General features: G+C 36.8%; 1 protein-coding gene and 1 long non-coding RNA gene across 3 annotated transcripts; one reads left to right on the forward strand and one right to left on the reverse strand.

Annotated features, from left to right (window-relative positions):
• Window positions 1-26277, forward strand: LOC114294511 (uncharacterized). 2 transcript variants are annotated; one of them, XM_082877762.1, is made up of 3 exons: window positions 2-650; window positions 10736-10873; window positions 25970-26277. In XM_082877762.1, exons 1-3 carry the CDS (start codon window positions 132-134, stop codon window positions 26093-26095), a joined length of 783 nt encoding a protein of 260 aa, XP_082733888.1. In that variant the 5' UTR covers window positions 2-131; the 3' UTR covers window positions 26096-26277. The 2 variants fall into 2 exon arrangements, with proteins under 2 accessions (XP_082733889.1, XP_082733888.1); XM_082877763.1 differs by lacking the exons at window positions 10736-10873; window positions 25970-26277 and adding an exon at window positions 7305-8016 and having other exon boundaries at window positions 1-650.
• On the reverse strand, window positions 3246-8610 carry LOC145795041 (uncharacterized). Its single transcript, XR_014335200.1, has 2 exons — window positions 8284-8610; window positions 3246-3326 (listed from the first exon to the last, which is right to left on the reverse strand). It is a non-coding gene; the product is annotated as an uncharacterized LOC145795041 (long non-coding RNA).
• Window positions 26278-26795: the final 518 nt, after the last annotated feature.

A 26795-nucleotide genomic window follows, 5' to 3' on the forward strand; every position in this document is an offset into this window, starting at 1 on the left:
ACCCAACACTTTCGTTACTCATATATTGACAACCGACTTCATCCCCATCTCCATCTTCCTCTTCCTTCTTGGTCTTCATCTTGGTCTTCCTGTTTTAACACAGACGATTGAAGGAAGAGAAAAGGTTAAAGATGGAGGAGCATCACAGCATAAGTATGCTTGAGATAGCTCGAATCTATTACGAGACGAGCACTCCGTCAACGAACCTCAAGCAACTGGCACGAGACTTTTTCAATTCAATCGATTACGACAAAGACGGAGAAGTGAGTCTGTGTGAATTCTTGAACTACATGAAGGAGAAAGGGCTCATAAACATGGGAAATCGATACGTTTTCAACGCGCTCGACGTGAACGGTAATGGAAGGCTGGATTTCATGGAGGTGATGGCTCTGTACTACATCATTAAGAGTGGAAGACCTTTCTGTGGAGGATGTGGTAACTTCATACCAGGGATGTTCTTCAGTTGTTCGATATGTTTCGACAATGAGGACGACACCTTCAGCGTTTGCCCCATGTGTTTTAGCAATGGAAATAAAAGTTACATCCATCAGCACAAGCCTATCCATTTCTTGGATAACTTTGCTTTGCTTGAAGCTAAGAGAAAGATGGCTATGGCCACTAGAAAGGCACCTCCCCCAAAAGATCATAAGGTAACCCCCCTTCTTCCTCTCAAGTAAATTACACTGTTGTACCTGAGAGAATTTCATTTTAGTTCTCGTATTTTCAATTTGAACAATTTAAATCTCATATTTTCATTTTTGATAGAATTTTGAACGGAAAATACCACATGTAAAATTACACGGACCAAAGTGAAACTCAAAAGCAATTATATCGATAATTCGAATTAATTTTTTTTAATTCCACTTTGTTCTATAAAATTTTGCAGTGTTGTTATAACATCTAAAATGTTAACACAACATGACAAAGGGCAAATTTACAACAAAATAGAGAGTATAACGTTCAAATTAAAATTATAGGGACTGAATTTACACTTTACTTAAATTACATGGACTAATAGTGTAATTTATCTCTTATTTTTTATTAATTTTTTTTTTATTTTTTTTTTCCAATTTATATCTTGGGTAAATTACACTAACCTCCCATGAGGTTTGGGGAAAATATTTTACAATTTTGATATAATTACATCAACTTCCCTCCAGGTTTTAATTCGCATAATTCTTAGCCCCCTTTTCATGACTAATTGGCTATTCATTTTGACGTAAAAGTAGTATTGTTACCACTTTTATATTGAAATATATACTTTTCCTTGATTATTTTTGTATTTTCATAACATGTAGATTATTTTCAATCAGTTTAACCCTACTCAAAAGCAAGTCGAGTAATTACGTGAAAATTTTAAGACTAGTTCTTTTTTTTTTTTTTTTTTCAAATTTCATGAAAGGTTAGAGTAAATCTATCATTATATTAAAAAAAATGTCTATTTGAATATCATAGAATTTGTTTCTCTGTGTTTTGTGTTTTTTGTTTAGTTTATGTTTGGTTTTACTTTACAAATTGACTTGATTTTCAGAATTTATTTTTAGAATTTTTTTTTAAAAAAATTAAAAGTTAAATTGTTGAAAAAATGAAAAAAAATATTTGTTATTTTTATATAATCTTATTCTTTGGGAAGCTAGAAATAATTCTTAAAACTTTAAAAATATTGTTTTAATATTTATTTTCATCAGACTAATTTCTATTTTTTCAAAAAAAAAAATTCTGAAAATGTTTTAAAAATGAAAACCAAACATGGCCTTTTTATGATTTTTTTTTTTTTGGTTTTCAAAAACGAATTAAAACTAATTTTATAAAAAAAAAACTAATAAATTTCATATGAGTTTCTCTTTTTGAGGTCAAATTGTCTTGTTAATACATATTTTGAATTTAAAAAAAAAAAACTAAATACTAGATTGAAAAACTTTTCATACGATTTTCTCTTTTTTGTGCCAACTTAAATATAATGAGATTTTGCAATTTACAATTTCTTTTATGGGGTTTTTGAAACACCGCTATATGACATTTTTCCTGGAGTGCTTGTTGATGCATTTGTTTTATACTATTTGCATTACATCAATAAATTTTACTTTGCTAATAAAAAATAATAATTAAAAAAAAAAAAACGTTTTGGTAAAATGAAGGTTTTCCTCTGTAGGTCGTCTATTCGTCTTCAGTTTGTTTTTGCTTTCGTATTATATGGATTTGATATCCCCAACTTCAAGTGCATCCTTTTGCTTAAAAAATAAAAAAATAAAGAGTAAATTACAAATATATTTCTTAAGATTTAAAAATTACAATTACAAATATCCATTTGCAGAAATTTTGATTTAATAAAATTAATAGAAAAAATAAAATTTGTAACTATTCGTTTATACAATAATAAAATTACTGAAATTATTAATTAAAATATATTTATGATATAATTAAAAACTGTTAATTGACATCAGGGTTTATTAATAAAATGGGTAATTTGTTATGCGATTAGAAATTTGAAGGGGTGTGATTAAATTTTTAGAACAATAAGAAGCAATTTATATTTTAAGAAAATCTCAATAGATGTATTTGTAATTTACCCATAAATAAATAAATAAATAAAATTATATTTCATATATGCCATATGCCCCCAAAAATTTTCTTTCTTGGCTTTATATAATTTTAGCTTTGCTACCCAAGAGATTGGCTTGGTAATCAACACTTGGAATTTAGGAGTGTACTCTCTTCAAGGTTTCAGATTCGAAACCTCTTAAGTGCAAACAATTTGAGACCAGTCCATACAGAACTTTTGCTCTGACTTTAATTAGGACTCCTGCAAGTGGACGGTGTGGATGGTTAGATTAGTCTCTTAGATTTAGTCAATTCAATAAGCCAAATACCGAGTTATCAAACAATAATAATAATAATTTTAGCTTTGCTGTCATGGAGTTGGGATTTAATTTCCCTTTCATTCTTTTTCTTTTGTTAAGTTGTTTGCATCTTTGTCTCTACCTTTGCACTCTTTGTCTCACGATCGAATCTTCTAGAGTGTTTTCGTGAAGTGAATTGGTGGAGTGGTTTCACTGTGGCGTGACACCTGTCCCATTTTTTTTAAAAAAGAAAAAAAGAAAAAAAAATATTTCTTTAGTTTCAGAAAATGACTCTGTGTGTGTGTGTGTGTGTCACACACAGAGAGAGAGAGAGAGAGAGAGAGAGAGAGAGAGAGAGAGAAGGAAAAGGAAAAGAAAAGAGAGGAGGTTGAGCAAGAAACTCACCGACGAAGGAGTTCGCAGCCTTGCCGTTCCACCGCTGATGAACCCACCGAACGCTCTCTCAATATCGGAATGAAAAACTACCTTGATAGTTTAAAAAAATAAGGCTTTCGAAGAATATGAGATGGGTCACCAAATCAAAGAAGGCAAAAAAGATTTATACTGAAATTAGTTGAAACTTGCTGATATAGTATATATTTTAGAATATATTGTAAAGTTGTGATAGAACATAATTCGTGTGATAGAGCATAATCAGTGGGTTATTGTGTCCTTATTTTCTATTTCCTATTTTAGCTTGTAATTGATATATAAATAGGCTTCCTGCTTATGAGATAAATACAAAGAGAAAATCTTCTTTTCCTTCCCAACTCTCTTGGCATGGTATCAAAGTAGAAAATTTGGGACTAAATTTTGCTTCACAGCCTCATGTCCATAGCTTCATTCTATTTTTCTTCCTTTGGGACTTTCCACTACTATGAGTGACACTATAGTCAACAAAGATACCTTCCAAGACTCTCTCTTGTTTGAATCCATGACTAATACCACCTTGAAGGGTTCTAATTACCTTTAATGGTCTTGTGATGTCGTTATTTTTTTTAAAGGCACGTGGGAAAGCCTCTTATCTTACTGCCATGAAACCCTCTGATCTAACCAAAGTTGGTTTATGGGAGTAAGAAGATGCACAAATCCTGACATGGTTGTGGAATATAGTTTGGCACCAGAAGTTTTCACTAATGTTTATTGTTTAGAATCCTCTAAAGATATTCGGGATACTCTTAAGGAGTTATATTCCTCTGAGCAGAATCTTTCTCGAGTCTACCAACTCTATCAAGACATTTTTTTTCTCTTCAGCAAGGTGATTGTTTAGTTGAAAAATACTTCTTTGTCCTTAAGGCTATGTGAGACGAACTCAATATCTATCAGTCATTTACCACTGATTTGAAGACTCAGCAGTAGCACTTCCAAGTTGCTAAATTTCTCTCCAAGCTTAATCCGGAACATGCTGCTACTAGTTCTTAGATTCTTTCTTGGAAAGACATCCCTATTGTCAATGTGACATTTGCTCGGGTTCGACGTGCCTCTATTCGTCCTCTTGGCTCTATGAAAGATGATCATTTTGCTCTGGCTAGCCCTATTGAACACTTTGATACTCTTATTGGCCCTCACCGTGGTTATGATGCTAGTCGTAGTGGTCATAGTACTAACAGTGGTTGTGGTGGTCATTACAGTGGCCATGGCGGGCATGGCACCAAGATTTGTACTCATTGTGGTCGAAATAACCACATCGTTGAGTTCTGCTAGAAACTTCATGTTAAGCCTACTTGGGTTAATCAGGCTTCTATCTATGATGTACACCTTACTGCCACTTCTGATGACCAAGTTGTTATGACTAAATCCAAGTACGATTCTTTGCTTCAGAGTGTCCATGCCTCCTCGTCCACTGCCAATCTAGTGGCCTCAAGTAATACATGTCTTCTCTCATCATTTACTGTTCCTTAGGTCATCGATTCAGGGGTCGCTAATCATATGACTGGTAATTTCTCACTTCTTTCCAATTTCTCTCATGTTAACTCTCCCTCCTTTGTTACTATTTCTAATGGTACTAAAACGCCAGTTACTGGAATTGGTGTTGTTTAGACTCCTGCTCTTACTTTTTTTTATCTATGTTATATCTGCCTCACTTTCCTTTCAATTTATTATTTGTGCGTAAGCTTACCCATTCTCTCCAGTGCTCAGTAATCTTTTACCCCACTCATTGTATTTTTCAGGATCTAAAGATGAAGAGGATGATTGGTGAGGGATTTGAGAAGGATGGAATCGTCTATTTTTAGCCATCTTCAAACTCGATTCCTGCAGCTCTCCAATCTACTGCTTGGGCACCCATCTTCTCACAATTTACCTAAGTTTAATTGTGATACTTGCGAACTTAGTAAACATTGTCGTGCTTCGTTTAAGCTTCGAACGGATGCACCTTGTCCACCTCTTTTTCAACTTGTTCACTTGGATGTTTGGGGACCTTCTAGAGCTACTGGCTTATTTGGTGCACATTATTTTGTCACTTTTATTGATGATCATTTTCGTTTGACTTGGTTATATCTTCTTATAGAACGAACTCAATTATTCACTATTTTTTTTAATTCTTCTATGTTGAAATAACCAATCAATTTAATGCTAAACTTCTTGGCCTACGGACTGATAATGCTCTCGAATATCGTCTCGGCACCTTTCAACAATTCCTTCATTCGAGAGGTATCATCCATCAAACATCTTGTGTTAATACTTTTCAACAAAATAGAATCGTTGAAAGAAAGAATGGGCATGTTCTTGCTATTGCTCACACTCTCATGATTTAAATAAATGTACCTAAACACATTTGGGGTGGTTTGTTTTGATTGCAACATATCTTTTAAATAGAATGCCCTCTGGCATTCTGCAAGGAAAATCACCTTTTCAGATAATGTTTCTTGATAAAAATATTCTTTCACTACTCCCACAAGTGTTTGGCTGCATCTGTTTTGTTCACAATCTTAGTCCCAATTGGGACAAATGTGATCCTCGTGTACACAAATGCATTTTTGTTAGTTATTCTTGTGCTAAAAAAGGGTATAGGTGTTACAGTTCTACTTTACACAAATAATTCGTTGGTGCTGATGTCACTTTCTTTGAAGATAGTCCATACTATTCTTCTGTGGATAGTTAGTTAGAGGAACCTTTTTCTATTGCACATGTTATCCCCACTATTGTTCCTGTTCTTCCCCTTATCTCTCAAGTTTATGTTCCTCGTCGGCCACGGAGTGTCTCTCCACGTCGCCCATAGAGTGTCTCGATTGCTTTTGTCTATGAGAATGTAGAGTCTACTCCATCAGTTTCCCCATTGGCCTCAACATCTACAGATCCACATCTTTCTCATCTTAAGTATGATATTGATCTTTCTATTGCTCTTCGCAAAGGTAAGCGTACATGTACTGAACATCCTATATCAAACTTCGTCTCTTTTGATCATTTGTCTCATTCTTTAAAGGCTTTTTCTCTATGTGTATCATTTATTACTGTTCCTAAGTCTTACAGGGGGGCTCTTTGTCATCCTAGCTGGAAAACAGCAATCGTTGAAGAAATATGGGTTTTGAAGTTGAATCATAGTTGGGATCTTATTCCTACACCTATTGATGCACAGATGGTCGGTTGTTGCTGGGTGTTTGCTGTCAAGCAAAATCCTGATGGTACTATTCAAAGTCTGAAAGCCCATCTAATTGCCAAAGGATTCACCCAAACCTATGGCATTGATTACACCGAAACTTCTCCAATTTCCAAGTTGAACTCTTTTCGTATTATTAACACTCTGGCAGCCTCTCTTAGTTGCCCCCTTCATCAACTTGATGTCAAAAATGCATTTTTTTCATGGAAATTTTATCGAGACTGTTTACATAGCTTAGCCGCTCGAGTTTGAGTCCAAGGGGGAGTGTGTTTGTCATCTCAAAGAATCTATTTATGGCCACAAATAGTATCTACGGGTGTGGTTTGAAAAATTTAATAAGGAGGTTGTCTTACATGGCATGGCCTACAAAAGCAGACCACTTTGTCTTTTTTAAATGGACAAGCATTGGCATTGTTATATTAGTTGTGTATGTTGGTGATATTGTCATCATATGGAGTCACAAAGAAGGTATCCAGAATCTTATTCATCATCTCAGCTCGAGTTTTCTTACCAAGGATTTGAGTCAACTTCGTTATTTCTTTTATATTAAGGTAGTTAGGTCAAAAGCGGGTATCAGTCTATCTCAAAGGAAATATACTCTTGATATTTTGAAAGAAACAAGTTATCTTGGTTCCAAACCTGTTTCTACTCCCGTGAATATGAACACGAAATTATTACCTGACATAGCTAATCGTATTGATGATCTAGAGATGTATAGAAGGCTTGTCAGTAAACTTATTTACCTAACTATTACTCGTCATGATATCTCATATGCTGTATTAATATGAGCCAATTCATGACTACTCCTCGAATTCCTCATCTAGATGTTGTCATTCACATCTTGAAATATCTAAAAAATGCTCCAGGGCGTGGACTTCTTTATCGGCCTTCTGGACATCTTCATATTGAGGGATATATTGATGCTAATTGGGCAGGGTCACCATCTGATAGAAAATCTACTACTGGTTTCTGTACTTTCATTGGAGGAAACCTTGTGACTTGGAAAAGTAAGAAACAGTCTATAGTTTCTCGATCTAGTGCTAAAGAGAAATATCGGGCAATGACTCATATTACTTGTGAAATCATTTGGTTGAGGACTCTTTTACGAGAGTTTGGTTTTTACTGCAGAAGCCCCAACTTCTCTCTACTGTGACAATCAAGTTGCCATTTGTATTGCTAGCAATCTTGTCTTTCACGAGAGAACTAGACATATTGAAGTTAATTGTCACTTCATGCATTCATAGTATAGTCCAAAGAAATCTCCACTCATTTTGGTCCTTCAAGGTGTCAACTTGCAGATGTCTTTATCAAAGCACTTTCCAAAGGAGCCATTTCCTCTATATGTGACAAGTTGGGAATGATTGACATCTACTCTCCAGCTTGAGAGGGAGTGTTGATATAGTATATATTTTTGTATATATTGTATAGCTGTGATAGAACACAACTAGTATAATAGAGCATAATTAGTGGGATATTGTATCCTTATTTTTTGTTTCCTATTTTAGTTTGTAATTGATATACAAATAGGCTTCGTGCTTATGAGATGAATATAGTAAGAAAATCTTTTTTCCTTCCCAACTCTCTTGACAAAATCCAATTCAAAAAGCAATACAAAATGAAAACCAGATCTTGATTTTGATCAAAAAGTAATAAAAAAAAAATAAAATTGATGACCCAATTTGTTTTGGTTTGATTTCAAACCAAAACAAAACATAAAACAAAAAGCAATTAATTTTAGAGTAACCCATTCCAAGTCTTTGAAATTGAGAGAGATGGTTGAATAGAAGTTTGAAATCTCTGTAATTTTAGGAGCTATTGAAATTGATAGAAGTTTAGAGGATGAACCTGTAGAATCTGTTGCAGTTTTTTGAACAACAGCTTCTTAAATTCGAATGCAACCACTCATTGTCGGCGGTGCGAAGTAAGGCGGTGACACAGCGGGGTTAGGGCGGCGACTCCTCAGCGAGAGTTCCTCTCTCTCTCTCTCTCTCTCTCTCAAAACAATTATTTTATATTTTTTTTGAATCCCCTCACCAAAACGACGTCGACGTCGTTTTGTTGAGGAATTGATCACAACCCATGGTTACTCAAGTGGGACAAGTGTCGTGCCACTATGAAACCACTCCACCAGATCACTTCAAGAAACACTTTATAGAGGATACGAACGCGTCTGCCTCCACCTTTGTAAAACCTTGGAAGAGGTTCTATTTCATTTGAATTTCAAAATCTATTTTTTGGGGGAAAAAAAACTAAAAAAAAATTTGGTGAAAAAAATAAAAAGACTCATCATTTTTGGGGGAATTTTTTTTTAATTCAAAAATATATATTTTTTATATTTATATTTTGTCGAATTAGTTTCTATATTTAAAAAAAATTTATGAAAACTGATTTTGAAAATAAATCCAAAGTAGTTTCATTTTTTTGAGGAGTGGTTAAATAGCCAAAATGTTACTGTAAGTTATCATATCACTTTTTATTTTTGTAACATCTTTTTTTAAAAAAGTTAAAAAATCAATTAAAATAACCAATTCCAAAACAATCTCAAATAATCGAAACAAATATGTCATAAGTATTAGAACTTTCCATGAATCTTTTTAAATTTAAAATAAATATTTATCGATGGGATATTTCACAATCATTAATTATAAAATGAAATTTTTTATTACATAATAAAAGGGAGAGCATTTTAATCCTAAGTCTACATACTTAAGAAAAGCTATTAATTTATATATTTTTCTTACTATATTAAATTTTGATGAATCTTATAAATTACAAGTTTCCCCTGAAGTATGACTCAATTCTTAAATAAATAAGCCCAAAAATCAATCAGCTCAATACAAGTTTCCCTTAAAGGGTACAAATGTAATTTACTTCAATATATATATATATATATTCATATTTCCATGGATTCAATTTAGGTTAGTGCTGCTTTTCTTTGTTCAAGAAAATAATAATAATAATAATAATAATAATAATAATAATAATAATAATAAATCAGTAGGTTAGTGCTGGGTCAAGTTGGGTTAGCTATGGATGATAGTTAGCAATTGGACAAGATCGAAAAAAAAAAAATTAAAATTAAATTAAATAAATAAATAATAAAATTAATAATTGAAAGACCAAATTATAATTTTTTTTTTTAAAAAAAATGGGTAAAAGTGCTAAAGAGAGGACTGGGCCATGCATTAGGGTAAAAATGTAATTCAGTGCTATTTTATTTTTGGCCAAAACTCCGCCATTTTTTTTAATAAAATAAGATTGAATTTTCAATTAAAAAAAATTGATATCGGCCATGTTTAGTTTGTATTTTTGAAATAACTTTGAAAAATAATTTTGTGGAAAGAGTTTATAAAATTTTAAACAACAATGATTCATCCCACTAAAAATATCACCACTAATAGCACTAATGCATTAAAAAAAAGAAAAAAATACAACTCCAAGACCAAAACATCACATTATTAATGACGGGACCCACTGCCACCTAATTAGTGCTTAGTGCTCCCAAGCATTTTTCAATTTTAAATTTTATTTAGTTGTATATTTTGAAAATAGCTTTTGAGTTTTAAATTTAGGATGATTTCATTTATTTTATTTATTTATTTATTTATTTATTTATTTTAGAGTTGAATAGATGAGTATAAGAGAAAAAGTGATTGATTGATATATATGATGTGAGAGAAAGGATAGATGAGAGAGAAAAAGTAATAACAATATGTAATAGAGAAAAAAGTGAATTTTGATTTTTTTTTTTTCCAAAATTTTCAAACAAACAAGTTTTTAAATTTTTTTCTCAAAAATTGTCTCAAGAAACAAATCAAAATTATTTTACATTCCCAAAATTTTAAACTTTACAAAATAATTAGAAGGTAAAAATTGAACACCTTATTGAAAATGATTTTTGGGTGCATTTGGTTTTAAAATCACCAAATCTAATACATAGTAAAATCCATGGACATGGAAAAACACATCATTAAATTGAAATCTATACTTTGGCACGATCCTCTATTTTATTTTGTTTGTGTCAATATAAATGTAATTATAATTTGAAAGGTTTTAAGTTGGAGATTGCAATATTTACATGTGGTCCGAGTTAAGTTTAAGCATAAATTTTACCATAAAAGAGTTAAATTCAGTGGACACGTTAATATTTTTCTACATTAAATTTTGAATATTTTTGTTGAAACTTAAATTTACTATTCAAGTACCACATACAACTTAAGTTACACTTTTTTGGATGATGACTCCATCTAAGTCTCTTTTAGTCCAATATTCATAGTGAATGTTTGTTTCATTACAGGTGAGGTCTTTTGTAAAAAGCGCTATTCGACATCCCAGAGCTACATTTGCATCCTCAACTACATCTGCATTTGCGTCTACGTCTACGTCCACATTTGCATCCGCATCCAATGCAATTGTTCCATATAAATCTGAACAGGTGAGCCCATTGTTTTTAATTTTTAAGTTTTAATTTTTAAATTTTTTTTTAAAGTTACCTGAAGGAATTTAAAATGTAAACCGTTATTGTAAGTATAACCAAGTATGTGTAGCTTGCTTTTCGTGTTCCTTGGAGGGGTTAGTCTCCGTGAATACGATAACCCTACAGTTCGGACTCCGTGATTCTGAATCTGGTTTCACAAGTGCAGTGTGAAACGTAAAAACACAAAAGAGTCCAGATACGGCAAATCCTTTGAAAATCAATTTATAATTAAAAATGTCAAAAATGGTTGCATTGTCAAATTTCAAAGTCACGACCTAAATATTTTTTAAAAATTTAAGAAACCCATGACTCATGCCAAAGGCCACTTGTCCGTCATCACTAAAGTGCCTCGGCTCGGGAACTTAAGTATGAGAGGGGAAAGTCATGAATTAAGCACCCCACTTATCCAATCAAAGATCGGCCTCTAATAATTATGATGTGATTTTTATTTACATTATATGCTTTTGTTCCGATTTATTAATGCTAACTTTGCTATGTGAAGTCAAGCAAATATAGACTATGTTGCTCAATTTGGAATGCTTTGATTTCATGCGAATTTCGAAAGAGTTTGAAATATGCAACTCGAAGAAAATGAGTGAGTTCGTATATACAATTATCATAATCATTTCAATTTAAGTAAAATAGTCTTCATCCACAGACATTTAAAGAATTTTTTTCAAATAAGCACATAGCCTCATTGTAGTATGCTTGATATGGCAACACTCACATACATGCAATATACTAAAGCGAAAATGCTCACCTAGTACTCAACCGAAGCAAGCCAAAATATGAGAAAATAGTTAGAAAAATGCATGTTCTAATACGCAAGTAACTAATGCAACACATACAAGATACAACTACTTGGTTCAGTTTTTTAAAATGACAGACGGATCAATTCAAAGCATGCGCTTAGCACACATATTCAAGTAAGTAAGAAATGAAAACAATGTTAGAATGATGAACCGAACTTGATGCAAGCAAAAATGGATATAAGTCATGGCAATGGCATGAAACCAAGATATGATGCTATATGTAACCATCGTAAGCAACTAAATAAAAGGGAGCAAGAGTAGGGGTTGGAAGACATACACAATATTACAAGTTTGCCCTCATACAAGAGGGTTTGAATGTCCTACTTAAACTACTTATTACAACACCAAATTAACTAATTAAACTAGCTATTTACAAATAACTAACTTTAACTAGCTATTACAACTTTGAACAAATTTAATTAATTTAAACATACTACTGTTAAAGAATTAAATTAAAGGACCACGGGAAATGAAGTGTCGCAAGCACACAAATTCCTCCCGAAAACCTCTTTATGTTTCGCTGCCAGAATCTGTTCTGTTTGCAGTCAGAAAATTAATCTGTTTTTGCCCTAGCTTCTACTTTGTTCTATCATGAAAATGACACTGCTTGTGTAAAATTAGGTGGCTAGTCGGCCTTGGAAAGTGGTCGGCCAGATGGAATGGTGGCCGGCCATCTACTATTTTGAGGTTTTGCCCTGCTGCCACAGAAATAAAACAAAGCAGAAATAGAGTGTTTTCAGGGAATGTTTATCCTTTTTGCCTCTCCCTATCATGAAACTGATCAAGGGAGGAATAGACTCGATTCATAAACCATCAATTGTTGCAAGGTTGTTGCATGATGATCTATGAACCGATAGGACAAAGGCTCAATGAATGGAAATAAAAGACTAACAACACCTCCTCCCTATCAAGGAGTTACCTCAAGGGAAGTGGTTGACATTACTTTTTGACCCATTAAACGTCACAATAGAGTATGCAATGAGTCAAGACGCAATAGGTTCAATTAACGTCCAATTGAACCTGATTTGGTTTTATTACATCTTTTACCAATTCTAGTTGCATTTTATTAGCCCTTTTCATTACCTTGCCATTCTTTATTCATTTTTGTCCACAAATGATAGTTACGTCCACTAAGTGAAGAGAAGTATCAAACAAGAAGTTGTTCTTAGCATGAGAGAGATGTAACGCCTTGGTAATGAACCTCCGAAGAGATTAAACCATTAAGCATGAAAGGTCTCTTTCTCATGCCTTAAACAACAATCAATTGTTTGAAACAACTCTTAAACAAAGAGAAAGAAAACCAAGAAATGAGGGAGGTTGCAGAGATGATTATTACAAGTATGAGTATATGTATGAAAACTATGAAATAAAAACTAAAAAATCTAGAAATCCCTTAGATATTGATTCGTGATTATGTAACAATTTTAAGCAGTATATAACAATCCCAATCAAACAATCAAGACAAATCAACACAACGATTTTAACGTGGAAAAAACCACAATTGGACACCTCCAACTATGATAAAAAAACCACGGGCAACAGCCGCAAAACAATCCACTAAGAAGATTTAAAGGAATTACACAGGTATGCTCTCAATTACCTAGCGAATCCACGCCTAATTGAACCAACCTCTATGTGCCTCTTCCAACTCGTCTTCACCTCCGAATTGTCTTTACAATGAGTCACCCCGGAATCCACCAAAGCTTCAGGCTCGAATTCTTCAGAATCCACTGAAGAACAACTCTCTCTTTTGTAGAACAAACAAAACCTTTGATGTATACTCTTTAAAACATGAGTTGAATACTCAATCAAAACATCAAAGAAAACTCACTAAGTATCCCCAGATATAAACCCTAGAACCCAAAAAGAAGATCTGGAGTAGTAATCCTAAAATCTGACCCAACACGTGAATTTATAGAATCTGTCCCGCGATCTCCGCTCGAGCGCCCAACAACCCGCTCGAGCGGCTTCAGCAAAATATGCGCGAAATATAACAGAGGTCCACTCGAGCGCTAGAGAACCCGCTCGAGTGCGAAATCACACAGCTCAGTACTTTTACAGGTGACCAAAACTTCTGAAACCAGGGATTCTCCACTCGAGCGGGGGAATGTCCGCTCGAGCGGACAGGCAACTTGGAATGCATTTTTTGCATTTTACTTCGGGGGCGCTGCCCCTCGACATAATCAGCGAAGTGGCAATCTTAAAAGCTTTATTGTAACGCCCTAAAAATTAACCCATTATATATCATTGACATGCATTATTTAAAGAAGACAATTTATTAATTCATTCATCAGAGTATTACTAAATAAAGCATTACATGTAACATCGAATAAAATGCCCTACAGGCTTACATCTTTCCAAGCCAACACTTGGATTCAAAAATATGAGTTCTAATCTCAATACAAGAAATGCCCTAGGCTTGAATGTTTACATGTACTAATAAATAAAAACTATTAACTAAAGGTAGTCTTCTTTAATCCAGAAGCCAAACCCTCCCAAGCTAAGTCCTTGGAGGTAGTTTATCACCTGAACCAGAAAATGATGTTCCCATAAAGGGTGAGCCACAGCCCAGTAGAAATATACTAAACCACATATAAGCAATGAATAAAGCAATAGCATTCAACAGATGGTTAACCAAAATAATCAATTACTTCATTTTACAGTCTCATGACACTATTGCCAAAGATACGTTTTACTTTCCAATTTTATCAACATGGCTCAGAACCTGGCCAAACTTATAACAGTGAATCACATATATCATATTCACATCCTTTCAATATCAACAAACAAATGAGACTCAAGCTCAAATCAAACACTTCATACTTCCAGATTGATACACATTTTAGTGCTGTATCAATAAAACACTTCTATATAAATAAGCACACATAAAAGTGATGCTAATGGAGTCCATCCCCTATCTCCTCCCAAACAAAATCCGGTTTAGAGGTCCATCCCATATCTTCCCCTAAACCGTGGAGTACATCCCCTATCTCCTCCCACACACAAAACAATGTATGCAAATGCTATGCTCAATCAATACACGTATTTTCTGTATCAATGTAATAGTCAAAATTAATGACTTAACCAATGTGATTAGTTTCAGTTATTCCTAATCCACATGCAATGTCTACAACAATCACGACTATCCTCCACCGATAGCCCAAAACAGTTATTTCTAAACTGAAAATAACTATGTCAACAATTCAATAGACAAATGATTCCAATTACCCAATTACGCTATTTAACCAATGAATTCCCCAATTCCATGAATTTAACCATCTTTTCCCAATTCCATGAATTACTTATACAAATTAATTCAATAATACATCTAGGGTTTTTCCCAAAATTTACCAAAGTAACCCCAACATATCAAATTACCAAAACTTAGAACAAAACCTATAAAATGGAGTAGGAAATCCCTACCTTGAAGAAAATAACCCGAATGGAGAATATAGAGATGAATGCCCAAATTCCAATGTGCTCCAAATCACCAAATGTTCAGATTAGAATGAAGCCCAAGCCGCCCTCTATCTTTCTTACAAAGAACTTAAGATGAATTCACACTAGAAGTAGATGAACACCTAAAGAGAAGATGAGTTTTGAGGGAGAGAAGTCGGACCTAGGGTTTAGAACCAAAAAGAATAAGAAAAGACTGATCAAAACCCGCTGCTGCGTATATAAACTGGACAGGCTCGCTCGAGCGAAGACTTGGTCGCTCGAGCGACCAGACACAGAGAAACTACGCTCGAGCCAAGGAAGCCTTGCTCGAGCCAACAACTCAAAAGCTCGCTCGAGCGAAGAACTCAAACCCTCAGGTCTGCAACAAGACTCACGCTCGAGCGAAGGAACTATTGCTCGAGCGAAGGACGAACTAACTCGCTCGAGCGAAGAAAATCTCGCTCGAGCCAAGAATGCACAGCTACAGGTCCAAATCAAACGCAACCTCTCGCTCGAGCGAACAACTCCTCGCTCGAGCGAAGAACCAAAAACCTGGACAGCAACACTTAGTTTCTAAACCCAACCAACCTGAAACAAACCTGCCCAACACATCCTATAATTCCAAATGAGAAAATAAGGGACAACAACAACAATTATACAATGACAGAATCTACGGAACCTAAGTCCGGATACAATAATCAAGTGGGAAAAGACCGGGGTCGCTATAACCTCCCCCCCTTCAAAGAATTTCGTCCTCGAAATTAAGCATAAGTTTTTGAAAACAGATTTTTTTTTTTTTTTTTTAACAATTCATTAGTAAACATCTTGACCCAAAACTGGTCATTTCATCTCTTTATCAAGAGGCATCTCATATTAAATATATAACACAACATATGTCTCAACCTGTATCATTATTATGCATTATTCCTTTCAATGTTAACAATCCCCATATCATATTCAATTGCATGATATATATAACACACTCAGCAATGTAATCAACATATGCAATGCTATACTAAACTTCTATAATGAAGCAAGTTTCAAGATACACCCATTTACCAAAACATACTCAACGTTTTACAACTTAAGACATATGTAAAGCTCTTAAGTTCAACAACATTACAAAATCTAAATACAAGATTACAAATGAATAAATATGTCCGGGTATTTTTCGCGGACTTCCAATTCATGCTCCCAAGTGGCTTCCTCCACTCTATGATGTTTCCACAAAACTTTTACCAAAGGGATGGTCTTGCCTCGTAAAACTTGATCCCGCCTATCCAATACCCGAACCGGTCTCTCCTCATATGAGACATCCTCATCAACCACTAAATCGGTCCAATCCAACACATGTGATGGATCCGGCTCATACTTCCGAAGCATACTCACATGAAACACGTCCTGTACTCCGGACAACTGCGGCGACAAAGCTAAACGATAAGCAGCCTCGCCAATCCTCTCAAGGATCTCGAATGGACCAATGAACCGAGGGGACAACTTCCCACTCTTCCCAAACCTCATCAAACCCCGTCTAGGTGATATCTTCAGAAAGACATGATCACCTGCCTCAAACACCAAAGGTCTCCTCCTACGGTCGGCATACGATTTCTGACGACTCTGTGCTGTAATAAGCCTCTTACGGATAAGCTCAACTTTCTCCGTCGTTTCTCTCACCAACTCTGGACCCAACAGAGGTGCATCACCCACCTCAGCCCAACACACAGGAGATCTACACGGTCGGCCATACACGGCCTCAAATGGTGCCATACCGATACTAGATTGGAAACTGTTGTTGTAGGCAAACTCCACCAACGGCAAGTGCCTCTCCCACGACCCACTAAAGTCTAGAACACAACCCCGAAGCATATCCTCAAGTATCTGAATAGTACGCTCGGACTGTCCATCAGTCTGAGGATGATAAGCCGTGCTAAAGGTCAACTTAGTGCCTAAGGCACTCTGCAAACTCTGCCACAACCTGGCAGTAAAACGAGGATCTCTGTCTGAGACGATCGTCACTGGGACCCCGTGCAATCTCACTATGTCCCGAATATACAAGTCGGCAAGATGATCTACCGAATCTCTCACGCGCATAGGAATAAAGTGCGCCGACTTAGTTAACCGGTCTACAACCACCCAAATAGCATCACTACCCCGTTGAGTCCTCGGAAGACCTACAACGAAGTCCATAGTGACATGCTCCCACTTCCACTCGGCAAGACTCTGGCACAAACAGACGGTCTCGGTATCTCACACTGAGGTCGGGATACACTGTTAAACCTTTCTCAACCTTTCCACCGGAAATCTTCTCACGGAGAGATTCTACCCCAAGGTCACCTCTCTGAGCCTCTAACACTCGAGTCACAAGCGTAGGCTGAACAACAATAGAAATCAAGGCCGCAGCCTCAACGGATTCGCCCAGAAATAAATCAAACTCCCCAAGTGCACCCAACATCTCCCATTCTCGAATGGCTATACTAGCTATGTCACCAACAGGTTTCCTGCTAAAGGCATCGGCCACCACATTGGCCTTTCCCGGATGATAATGCAACTCAAAGTCATAATCCTCTATGAACTCCATCCACCTCCTCTGCCTCAAGTTCAAGTCTTTCTGTGTAAACAAATACTTCAAACTCTTATGATCCGAGAACACCTCGAACCTCTCACCATAAAGATAATGCCTCCAAATCTTCAAGGCAAATATCACAGCTGCTAACTCTAGATCATGTGTAGGGTAATTCTGCTAGTGAATTTTCAACTGACGTGAGCCATAGGCAACTACTTTCCCCTCTTGCATTAACACACAACCCAGACCCTCTCGTGAGGCGTCACAATAGACTATATAACCCAACCCTCTCTCTGGAATAATCAATACTGGAGCGGTAGTCAGTCTAACTTTCAACTCCTGAAACGACTTTTCACAAGTCTCACTCCATACAAATTTGACTCCCTTCCGAGTCAGTCTAGTCAACGGTGATGCTAATCTGGAGAAATCTTTCACAAACCGACGGTAATACCCAGCTAATCCCAGAAAACTGCGGATCTCAAATACACTCTTAGGCTGTGCCCAATCCTGCACTGCCTCTACCTTGGATGTATCAACAAACACTCCTTCACCGGATACTACATGGCCTAAGAATTTGACTTCTTTCAGCCAGAACTCACACTTCCCAAACTTGGCATACAGCCTATGGGCTCTAAGTAACTCAAGCACCACCCTCAAGTGTGACTCATGCTCCTCCTCAGAAGGCGAATAGATAAGGATGTCGTCCACAAAAACGACTACGAACCGATCCAAGAATTCCCGGAAGATCCGGTTCATCAAGTCCATAAAGGCTGCCGGTGCATTGGTGAGTCCAAATGGCATCACCAGAAACTCATAATGGCCATACCGCGTACGGAATGCCGTCTTCGGAATATCCTCCTCTCTGACCCTCAACTGGTGGTAACCTGATCTCAAGTCTATCTTAGAGAAACAACGGGAACCCTTCAACTGGTTAAACAGATCATCTATACGAGGCATAGGGTACTTATTCTTAACCGTAGCCCGATTCAATTTTCGGTAATCTATACACAGTCTCAAAGCGCCTCTTTTCTTTTTAACAAAGAGAGCTGGTGCTCCCCACGGCGAAACACTAGGACGTATAAAGCCCTTATCTAGCAACTCCTGGAGTTGGATCTTCAACTCAACTAACTCAGCTGGGGCAAAACGGTAAGGTGCCATAGAAATCGGCGCCGTGCCGGGCACCAGTTCAATAGAGAACTCAATCTCTCGATGCGGTGGCAAACCAACAAGATCCTCGGGAAAAACGTCCGAGTACTCACAAACCACCCTTGGCAACACAATCTGAGTCTCAACATCCTCACTAATCGACAGGTTAGCAAGTAGACCACTAAGCTCACTCCGTCCTCGTGGAACATACCCCGGTGGCAACACATCACCAACCCGGTCCCCCAGAAAATGAAAATACTCTCCGCTCACGGTACAACAAGTGACCCTCTGGCGGTAGCAATCAATAACTGCCCGGTATGACGATAACCAGTCCATACCCAAAATAACATCGAAACCCCTCATAGGCATAACTACGAAGGGAAATGGGATTCTATGATAATCAACCTCTATATCACAACCCCTAACGCCTTGTTTCAAAATCAATTCACCCCCAAGAGGTGACACTACACAAATAGGAGATGCTAGCTGTGCTAACTCCAACTCCAAAACAGATGCAAATGCAGCAGACACAAAGGAATGAGATGCACCCGTATCAATCAAAACATTAGCAACCGAGTTGCAAAACAAGAAGGTACCTCTCACAACTGATGGTGCTGGCACAAGATCCTGCGCGGTAACAGCATACACGCGCCCAGACGACCTCTGATCAACTTGCTCAACCCTAGGAGCATAAGATTGCTACACCGACTGAGACGATGAAGCCCCTCCCTGATTGGCCTTCGAGGCCTGACCCGACTAAGCTGGCTGCTGACCCTGAATCGGCCTCAAACCAGATGCACCAGATGTGCCACCCAACTGCGGGCAATACCTCTTCATATGCCCTGGCTGACCACACTGATAACACGAGAGTGGCTGACCTCTACCCTGACTCTGGCTCTGAGATCGAGCCGAAGAAGATGCTGCTCTCTGAACTCCTCCCCTCTGAGGACAAACTGGAGACTTGTGGCCCAGCTGACCACACTTGAAACAGGTAATGTCCCCCTGACTGCCTTTCCCCGAACTAACACTCGGTACAGGAAAAGTCGATCTAGAAAAGCTACCCTGAGACTGCTGGGGATTAAAACCCTTCTGTCTCCTACCATCATTCTGACCATCCTGACTCCTCTTGGAGCCCTTCTGCCCTTCCTCCTCCTCCTGCATCATGATTTCCATGTGGGCTGCAGCATCAACCATACGCCCATAATCCCGAATCATAGTTCCCCCAACTCTCAGCTTGAGGCCACGCCTCAACTTCTTCTCAAACTCAATACAACGACGTTCCTCAGACGCCACCAACTCAGGTGCAAACCTGGACAAACTAGTAAATGCAGCCTCAAACTCGGCCACTGAAGAACTCGACTGCTTAAGCTGACAAAACTGGTCTCGCAGCTTCTCCCTGACAGCTGGAGATAAGAACTTCTCCTGGAAAGCATTCACAAAAGCCTCCCACGTACCTCCTATACGCCCCTTAGTAAACTTCCACCACTGACCTGCATCCCCCTTCAACTGGAAAGATGCCAAGGTCACTCTCAACCCCTCGTCTTCGATGCCAAGCATCTCAAACGTCTTCGTTGTCTGTTCGAGCCATTCATCTGCCTTAAGCGGCTCTTTTGGATCACCCACAAATTCATCCGGATTAGACCGGAAGAACTCCCTCTTCAGAAAGGAAGGTCCTGCATCAGCAGCAACAACCTGAGCTTGATTCTCAGCTCTGAGAATGCCTACTGACTCCCTGAATACGCCTGCTATCTCTCGAGCTAAAGCGCCCATAGCCTGCTGGCCTACTGGCTCAGCCACATTAGCCTGGCCAATTCCCTCCTGAACTGCCGGAATCTCCTCTGGCACAGGCACCTCTTGCCTACCCGGCCTACCACGCCTACCGCGTCCTCGTCCTCGTCCTGACATCCTAATAAAGGAAACAGAGACATTAGCACATTAATAAATGTGCCGAAGCTAAACACTCGCGTCCCAATGCAATGGACAACAATAATACATTCCACGTAAGCACATAATCACATAAGCACCTACGAATTTCATTCCCGGATAATGATAGTCCCAATGCGTTACTATAGTTCCGGTTGGAAGCAGCAGTGATCAAGTGCCTTTCCAACAAGACTACTAGAAACTCAAGGGTCCAATCAACATCCCAGAAACTACATTCCATACCCACATAATCACATAAACATGTTATCACATAAGCATATAACATTACACTAAGTCTCTATCAAACGAGACGAACCCAATGTGATGCTAATCACGTCCCACGTACCCAAAGTATTCAAACCCGGTACGCTTTGATACCAAGTTGTAACGCCCTAAAAATTAACCCATTATATATCATTGACATGCATTATTTAAAGAAGACAATTTATTAATTCATTCATCAGAGTATTACTAAATAAAGCATTACATGTAACATCGAATAAAATGCCCTACAGGCTTACATCTTTCCAAGCCAACACTTGGATTCAAAAATATGAGTTCTAATCTCAATACAAGAAATGCCCTAGGCTTGAATGTTTACATGTACTAATAAATAAAAACTATTAACTAAAGGTAGTCTTCTTCAATCCAGAAGCCAAACCCTCCCAAGCTAAGTCCTTGGAGGTAGTTTATCACCTGAACCAGAAAATGATGTTCCCATAAAGGGTGAGCCACAGCCCAGTAGAAATATACTAAACCACATATAAGCAATGAATAAAGCAATAGCATTCAACAGATGGTTAACCAAAATAATCAATTACTTCATTTTACAGTCTCATGACACTATTGCCAAAGATACGTTTTACTTTCCAATTTTATCAACATGGCTCAGAACCTGGCCAAACTTATAACAGTGAATCACATATATCATATTCACATCCTTTCAATATCAACAAACAAATGAGACTCAAGCTCAAATCAAACACTTCATACTTCCAGATTGATACACATTTTAGTGCTGTATCAATAAAACACTTCTATATAAATAAGCACACATAAAAGTGATGCTAATGGAGTCCATCCCCTATCTCCTCCCAAACAAAATCCGGTTTAGAGGTCCATCCCATATCTTCCCCTAAACCGTGGAGTACATCCCCTATCTCCTCCCACACATAAAACAATGTATGCAAATGCTATGCTCAATCAATACATGTATTTTCTGTATCAATGTAATAGTCAAAATTAATGACTTAACCAATGTGATTAGTTTCAGTTATTCCTAATCCACATGCAATGTCTACAACAATCACGACTATCCTCCACCGATAGCCCAAAACAGTTATTTCTAAACTGAAAATAACTATGTCAACAATTCAATAGACAAATGATTCCAATTACCCAATTACGCTATTTAACCAATGAATTCCCCAATTCCATGAATTTAACCATCTTTTCCCAATTCCATGAATTACTTATACAAATTAATTCAATAATACATCTAGGGTTTTTCCCAAAATTTACCAAAGTAACCCCAACATATCAAATTACCAAAACTTAGAACAAAACCTATAAAATGGAGTAGGAAATCCCTACCTTGAAGAAAATAACCCGAATGGAGAATATAGAGATGAATGCCCAAATTCCAATGTGCTCCAAATCACCAAATGTTCAGATTAGAATGAAGCCCAAGCCGCCCTCTATCTTTCTTACAAAGAACTTAAGATGAATTCACACTAGAAGTAGATGAACACCTAAAGAGAAGATGAGTTTTGAGGGAGAGAAGTCGGACCTAGGGTTTAGAACCAAAAAGAATAAGAAAAGACTGATCAAAACCCGCTGCTGCGTATATAAACTGGACAGGCTCGCTCGAGCGAAGACTTGGTCGCTCGAGCGACCAGACACAGAGAAACTACGCTCGAGCCAAGGAAGCCTTGCTCGAGCCAACAACTCAAAAGCTCGCTCGAGCGAAAGAAAGCTCGATCGAGCGAAGAACTCAAACCCTCAGGTCTGCAACAAGACTCACGCTCGAGCGAAGGAACTATTGCTCGAGCGAAGGACGAACTAACTCGCTCGAGCGAAGAAAATCTCGCTCGAGCCAAGAATGCACAGCTACAGGTCCAAATCAAACGCAACCTCTCGCTCGAGCGAACAACTCCTCGCTCGAGCGAAGAACCAAAAACCTGGACAGCAACACTTGGTTTCTAAACCCAACCAACCTGAAACAAACCTGCCCAACACATCCTATAATTCCAAATGAGAAAATAAGGGACAACAACAACAATTATACAATGACAGAATCTACGGAACCTAAGTCCGGATACAATAATCAAGTGGGAAAAGACCGGGGTCGCTATATTTATCATCACAAACTTCTCTGAAAGACACAATTCGGGTTGGATTCGCATCTAAACACTCATAGCCTCACTGAAATAAAAGTGTGAAAATAAATACAACTGAAAGGAGTTTTTTCAAACGGGGTTGCTAAGAAAAAAAACCTAACAAAAACTATCAACTCAAATAGATTGGTGCCTAAGGCCTAAACCACCAAACCTATGAGAACTTACAACAACACATGCATAATATGCGAAGCATAAACTAAATAAACACACTAAAACAATCCTAAAATTAATAAAAATAGTGCTTAAATTAACTTGGAAAACTAGAAAAATGAGCAAAAATGGAAGAGAATTAAAGCTAGTAAGCAAGCCAAAGGAAGGGTGGCTAACCCCTCCACTTCTGGACCTTAAAATCACATGTTTTAGCCTCTAAAAACTCTAAAAATTAGTGGCTAAAAGTTGAGAAACAAATGGGAAACACAACGATACAAGCTAAAGAATAAGGTTGAAGGAAGGGTGGTTAACTTCTCTACCTTTGGTCGCTTTTAAATCACAAGTTTTAGCCCACAAAACAGTCCAAAGATAGTGTAAAAACAGCAAGAAAAGGGAAGGAAGAAGTAGTGTAAAGATGGCAAAAGTTATACCTCTTAAAGAAGAGTTACTCTTTGGTTCACAAACCACAAAGTGATCACTCTCAAGAGCTAAAAATTTGGCTCAATAATCTCAGCAAGTAGCCTCAAATTTTTAGTTTAGAAAGTGTATGTATATTGCAAGATAGAGAGAGATAGTATTTGGCAAGTTTTGGAGTCTTAGCAAAATTTTCTAATGTAAAATCAAGAGGGGTGGGCTTTTATTTATAGAAAAACAGTTTCTCCTGTCGAAAATATCTATATAAAGATAGCTACTGCAAGGCATACACGGGGCGGGGGGGGGGGGGGGGGACAGCTGGCTATAAATATCTGTCTGCCGGGACACTTGGCCCCCCGGCCACTCTAATTGGCTGGATTTTTCATCAACTGGTCGGCCGGCCACTTAATTGGTCGGCCAACTACTTGCAGAAAAAAAAAATCTATTTTCAAGCTCGACTTCAAATAGGGCATATCTCCATCATTCAGACTCGATTTTAGGTGCTTCTTGAGTCTAAATTGAAGCCCCAGAAATTTTCTTTCCAATGGTGGTTGCATCATATCTAAATTCTAAGTGTACAAATAGATATGCCCAATTTAGTGAATGTTGCTCATTTCTTTCTTAACGGTTTGATGCTCAACCTTTTTCTAAACTAGTTTCATTCCAACCCCTCCTATTTTCTTCAACTCCAAACCTATAAATAAGATGTTTTTAAATATTTTTCAAAGAGTTCACCTCCCTTTCATTTATTTCCACTTTGTCCTTGCTCGATTTACCAAAAAGTGTAATATTTTAAACGAAATGCGAGCCTCAGAACATCGTACAAACATTTGAATTTTTTTTATTTAAAAAAGAGGGTTTTAAGGTCTAAAATAGTTTTGGTGAAAATGGGGTGTAAGATTGGGATTAGAAGCTCAAAAATCGAGGCCTTTTGCTGAAGAATTTGAATGATTGTACAACATAACTTTTCATTATCGAGTGTTCAAAGTGAGACGCCCAAGTCTTAAGGACGATAAAAAATGGGATATCTACAGTATGGAATAATGTTCTTGAGGTTGATCAACCCTAACTAGGGTCGAGATAATGTATTTATGTGTTTTAGAGATTTAGGAAAGTTAGACAAAAGTCAAATAGAAACAAATATACAATACTACCCTTAAATGTATAACTTGATTAACAAATTGTAAGTTTGCTTCTTGAGCCACCAAGATACAGTATTAGCTCCAAGGAAAACACAATAACCTATATTAGAACGATAAGTATTTGGGCAACTAGCCCAATTCGCATCGATATAACATGTTAAAAAGAATTAGAAGTAGAAGTAGGAAGAACTCGCATGCCAACAATTATGGTGCTTTTGAGATAGCGTAAAAATTCACTTGGTTTCTTGAAGATGACAAGTATGAGGTCAATGCATAAGTTGGCAGACTTGTTGATCCACATTGTTTATACTAGTCCTTAGGCCCTCATGGATCTCTCTATTTTTTTTGAAGATTGTGTTTGGATCTTAAATTTCAAAAGTGAATTGTGAAATGAAGAGAAAAGTAAAGAAAAAAATGAAGTTTTATTGAGAATGATTGTTAAAGAAAAAGATAAACTAATCCCAACTCGTTGACAGGTTTTTATTGGTTCATTTATAGAGCTCATTTGTCTAACACCAATGACAATCGATAATGCAATCGACTTTGACTTGAAAATTCGGTCCATATGATTGATTGATAATTAGATAATGAGTATTGCTATTCAGACATAAAGGTCAAACTCTCAAGTTATTTATCTAATGTGACTAGCTTCTTTCCAGTCCTTTATTGGACTGGACAGATATTGTCCAGCTCAGTGGGTCTATTTTCAGGTCCCATCCGTTCATATTTTAGCATTCATCGAGAACATCATTTTTGCAAAAAAATCAAGTCGATTGGATAACAGAAACTACGTGTTCAGATCAGTTTTGTATATATATAAAAAAAAAGCGACGTTAAGAAAATAAACAGTTCACACAAAATTGATCCAAACACATTTTTTTCATTTTCCAATCAACTTGATTTTTTACAAAAATGATATATTTGGCAAATTTTAAAATAAAAACAATTCAAATTATCAAAATAAAACCCAAAAACTAATCCAATAAGCTGAACTCAACAGTCTAATCTAATGAAGGGCTGGAGTCCACTCCCATCTCTTATCTAATTTTCTTTTTTAATGTTTTCAGAAAGAGTGGATGTGGCGGGTCACATTACTTGAGTCGGGACTCAATATGATTGGCGGTGCGGTTGGCAATGCGGCTGGTGCTATCGGTGGCGCTATGGCTATGGCTGGCAGCTGTAATATTATGTGAGCAACATCCACACCAATTTGTTCTTAATTTCCTCATTTTTATTACTATATGATTGTAAAACTTTATAATTAAAACTCCAAAGGAGATTAAAGTCTTGTTTACGGTTTGTGTGCATGTATGTTAAGTTGTACAATGTATTAACTCTAGTGTTTGTTTAATTATCAGTTTGTGTGCTTTTTTAAGTGTAAACATCTTTTAAATAGGGGTGTTCAAAAAAAATTGGTGAAATTGGAAAATTGGTCAAAGTCATCAATTCAGTATGGTTTTTATGAAAATAGTGGAACGGTTTAAATCGACCTGGTTCTCTATTCCAAAACTGTGATTACGGTTCTGAGCTGAACCATGACGCATTTTTTTATTGTTATTTTTATATGTTTATACATTAAATTAAAATATAAAAAATTTCTTATTAGATTTGAACACTAATCTTTATTGTAAAATTAATAAATTCTAACCAACTTAACCAAACTAATTATTGTTAGTTTATTAGGTAAAGTACCAATAAATCCCAAGTTTAGATCTTGTTAACCATTTAGTCCTGCCTTTTATCTTTCAAACCAGCATGTCCTATTTCAATGTTAATGACATATTTGTACACCATTCCAGCTCATGTTGCCCAACTATTAGGGGAGTATTTGGGTTTTGGTAATGTGGAATTTACAAATCTGTCCTCAAAAATGTGCTGTAGAGTTTTTTTGGT

This window comes from Camellia sinensis, chromosome 7 (genome assembly GCF_055761805.1).
Source record: "Camellia sinensis isolate YWXY chromosome 7, ASM5576180v1, whole genome shotgun sequence".
Lineage (NCBI taxonomy): Eukaryota > Viridiplantae > Streptophyta > Magnoliopsida > Ericales > Theaceae > Camellia > Camellia sinensis.

Coding starts and splice junctions, on each gene's coding strand:
- LOC114294511 (XM_082877762.1), top strand. CDS start 132: ATGGAGGAGCATCACAGCATAAGTATGCTTGAGATAGCTCGAATCTAT. Junction 651..10,735: donor CTCCCCCAAAAGATCATAAG/GTAACCCCCCTT, acceptor GTTTCATTACAG/GTGAGGTCTTTTGTAAAAAG. Junction 10,874..25,969: donor TTCCATATAAATCTGAACAG/GTGAGCCCATTG, acceptor TAATGTTTTCAG/AAAGAGTGGATGTGGCGGGT.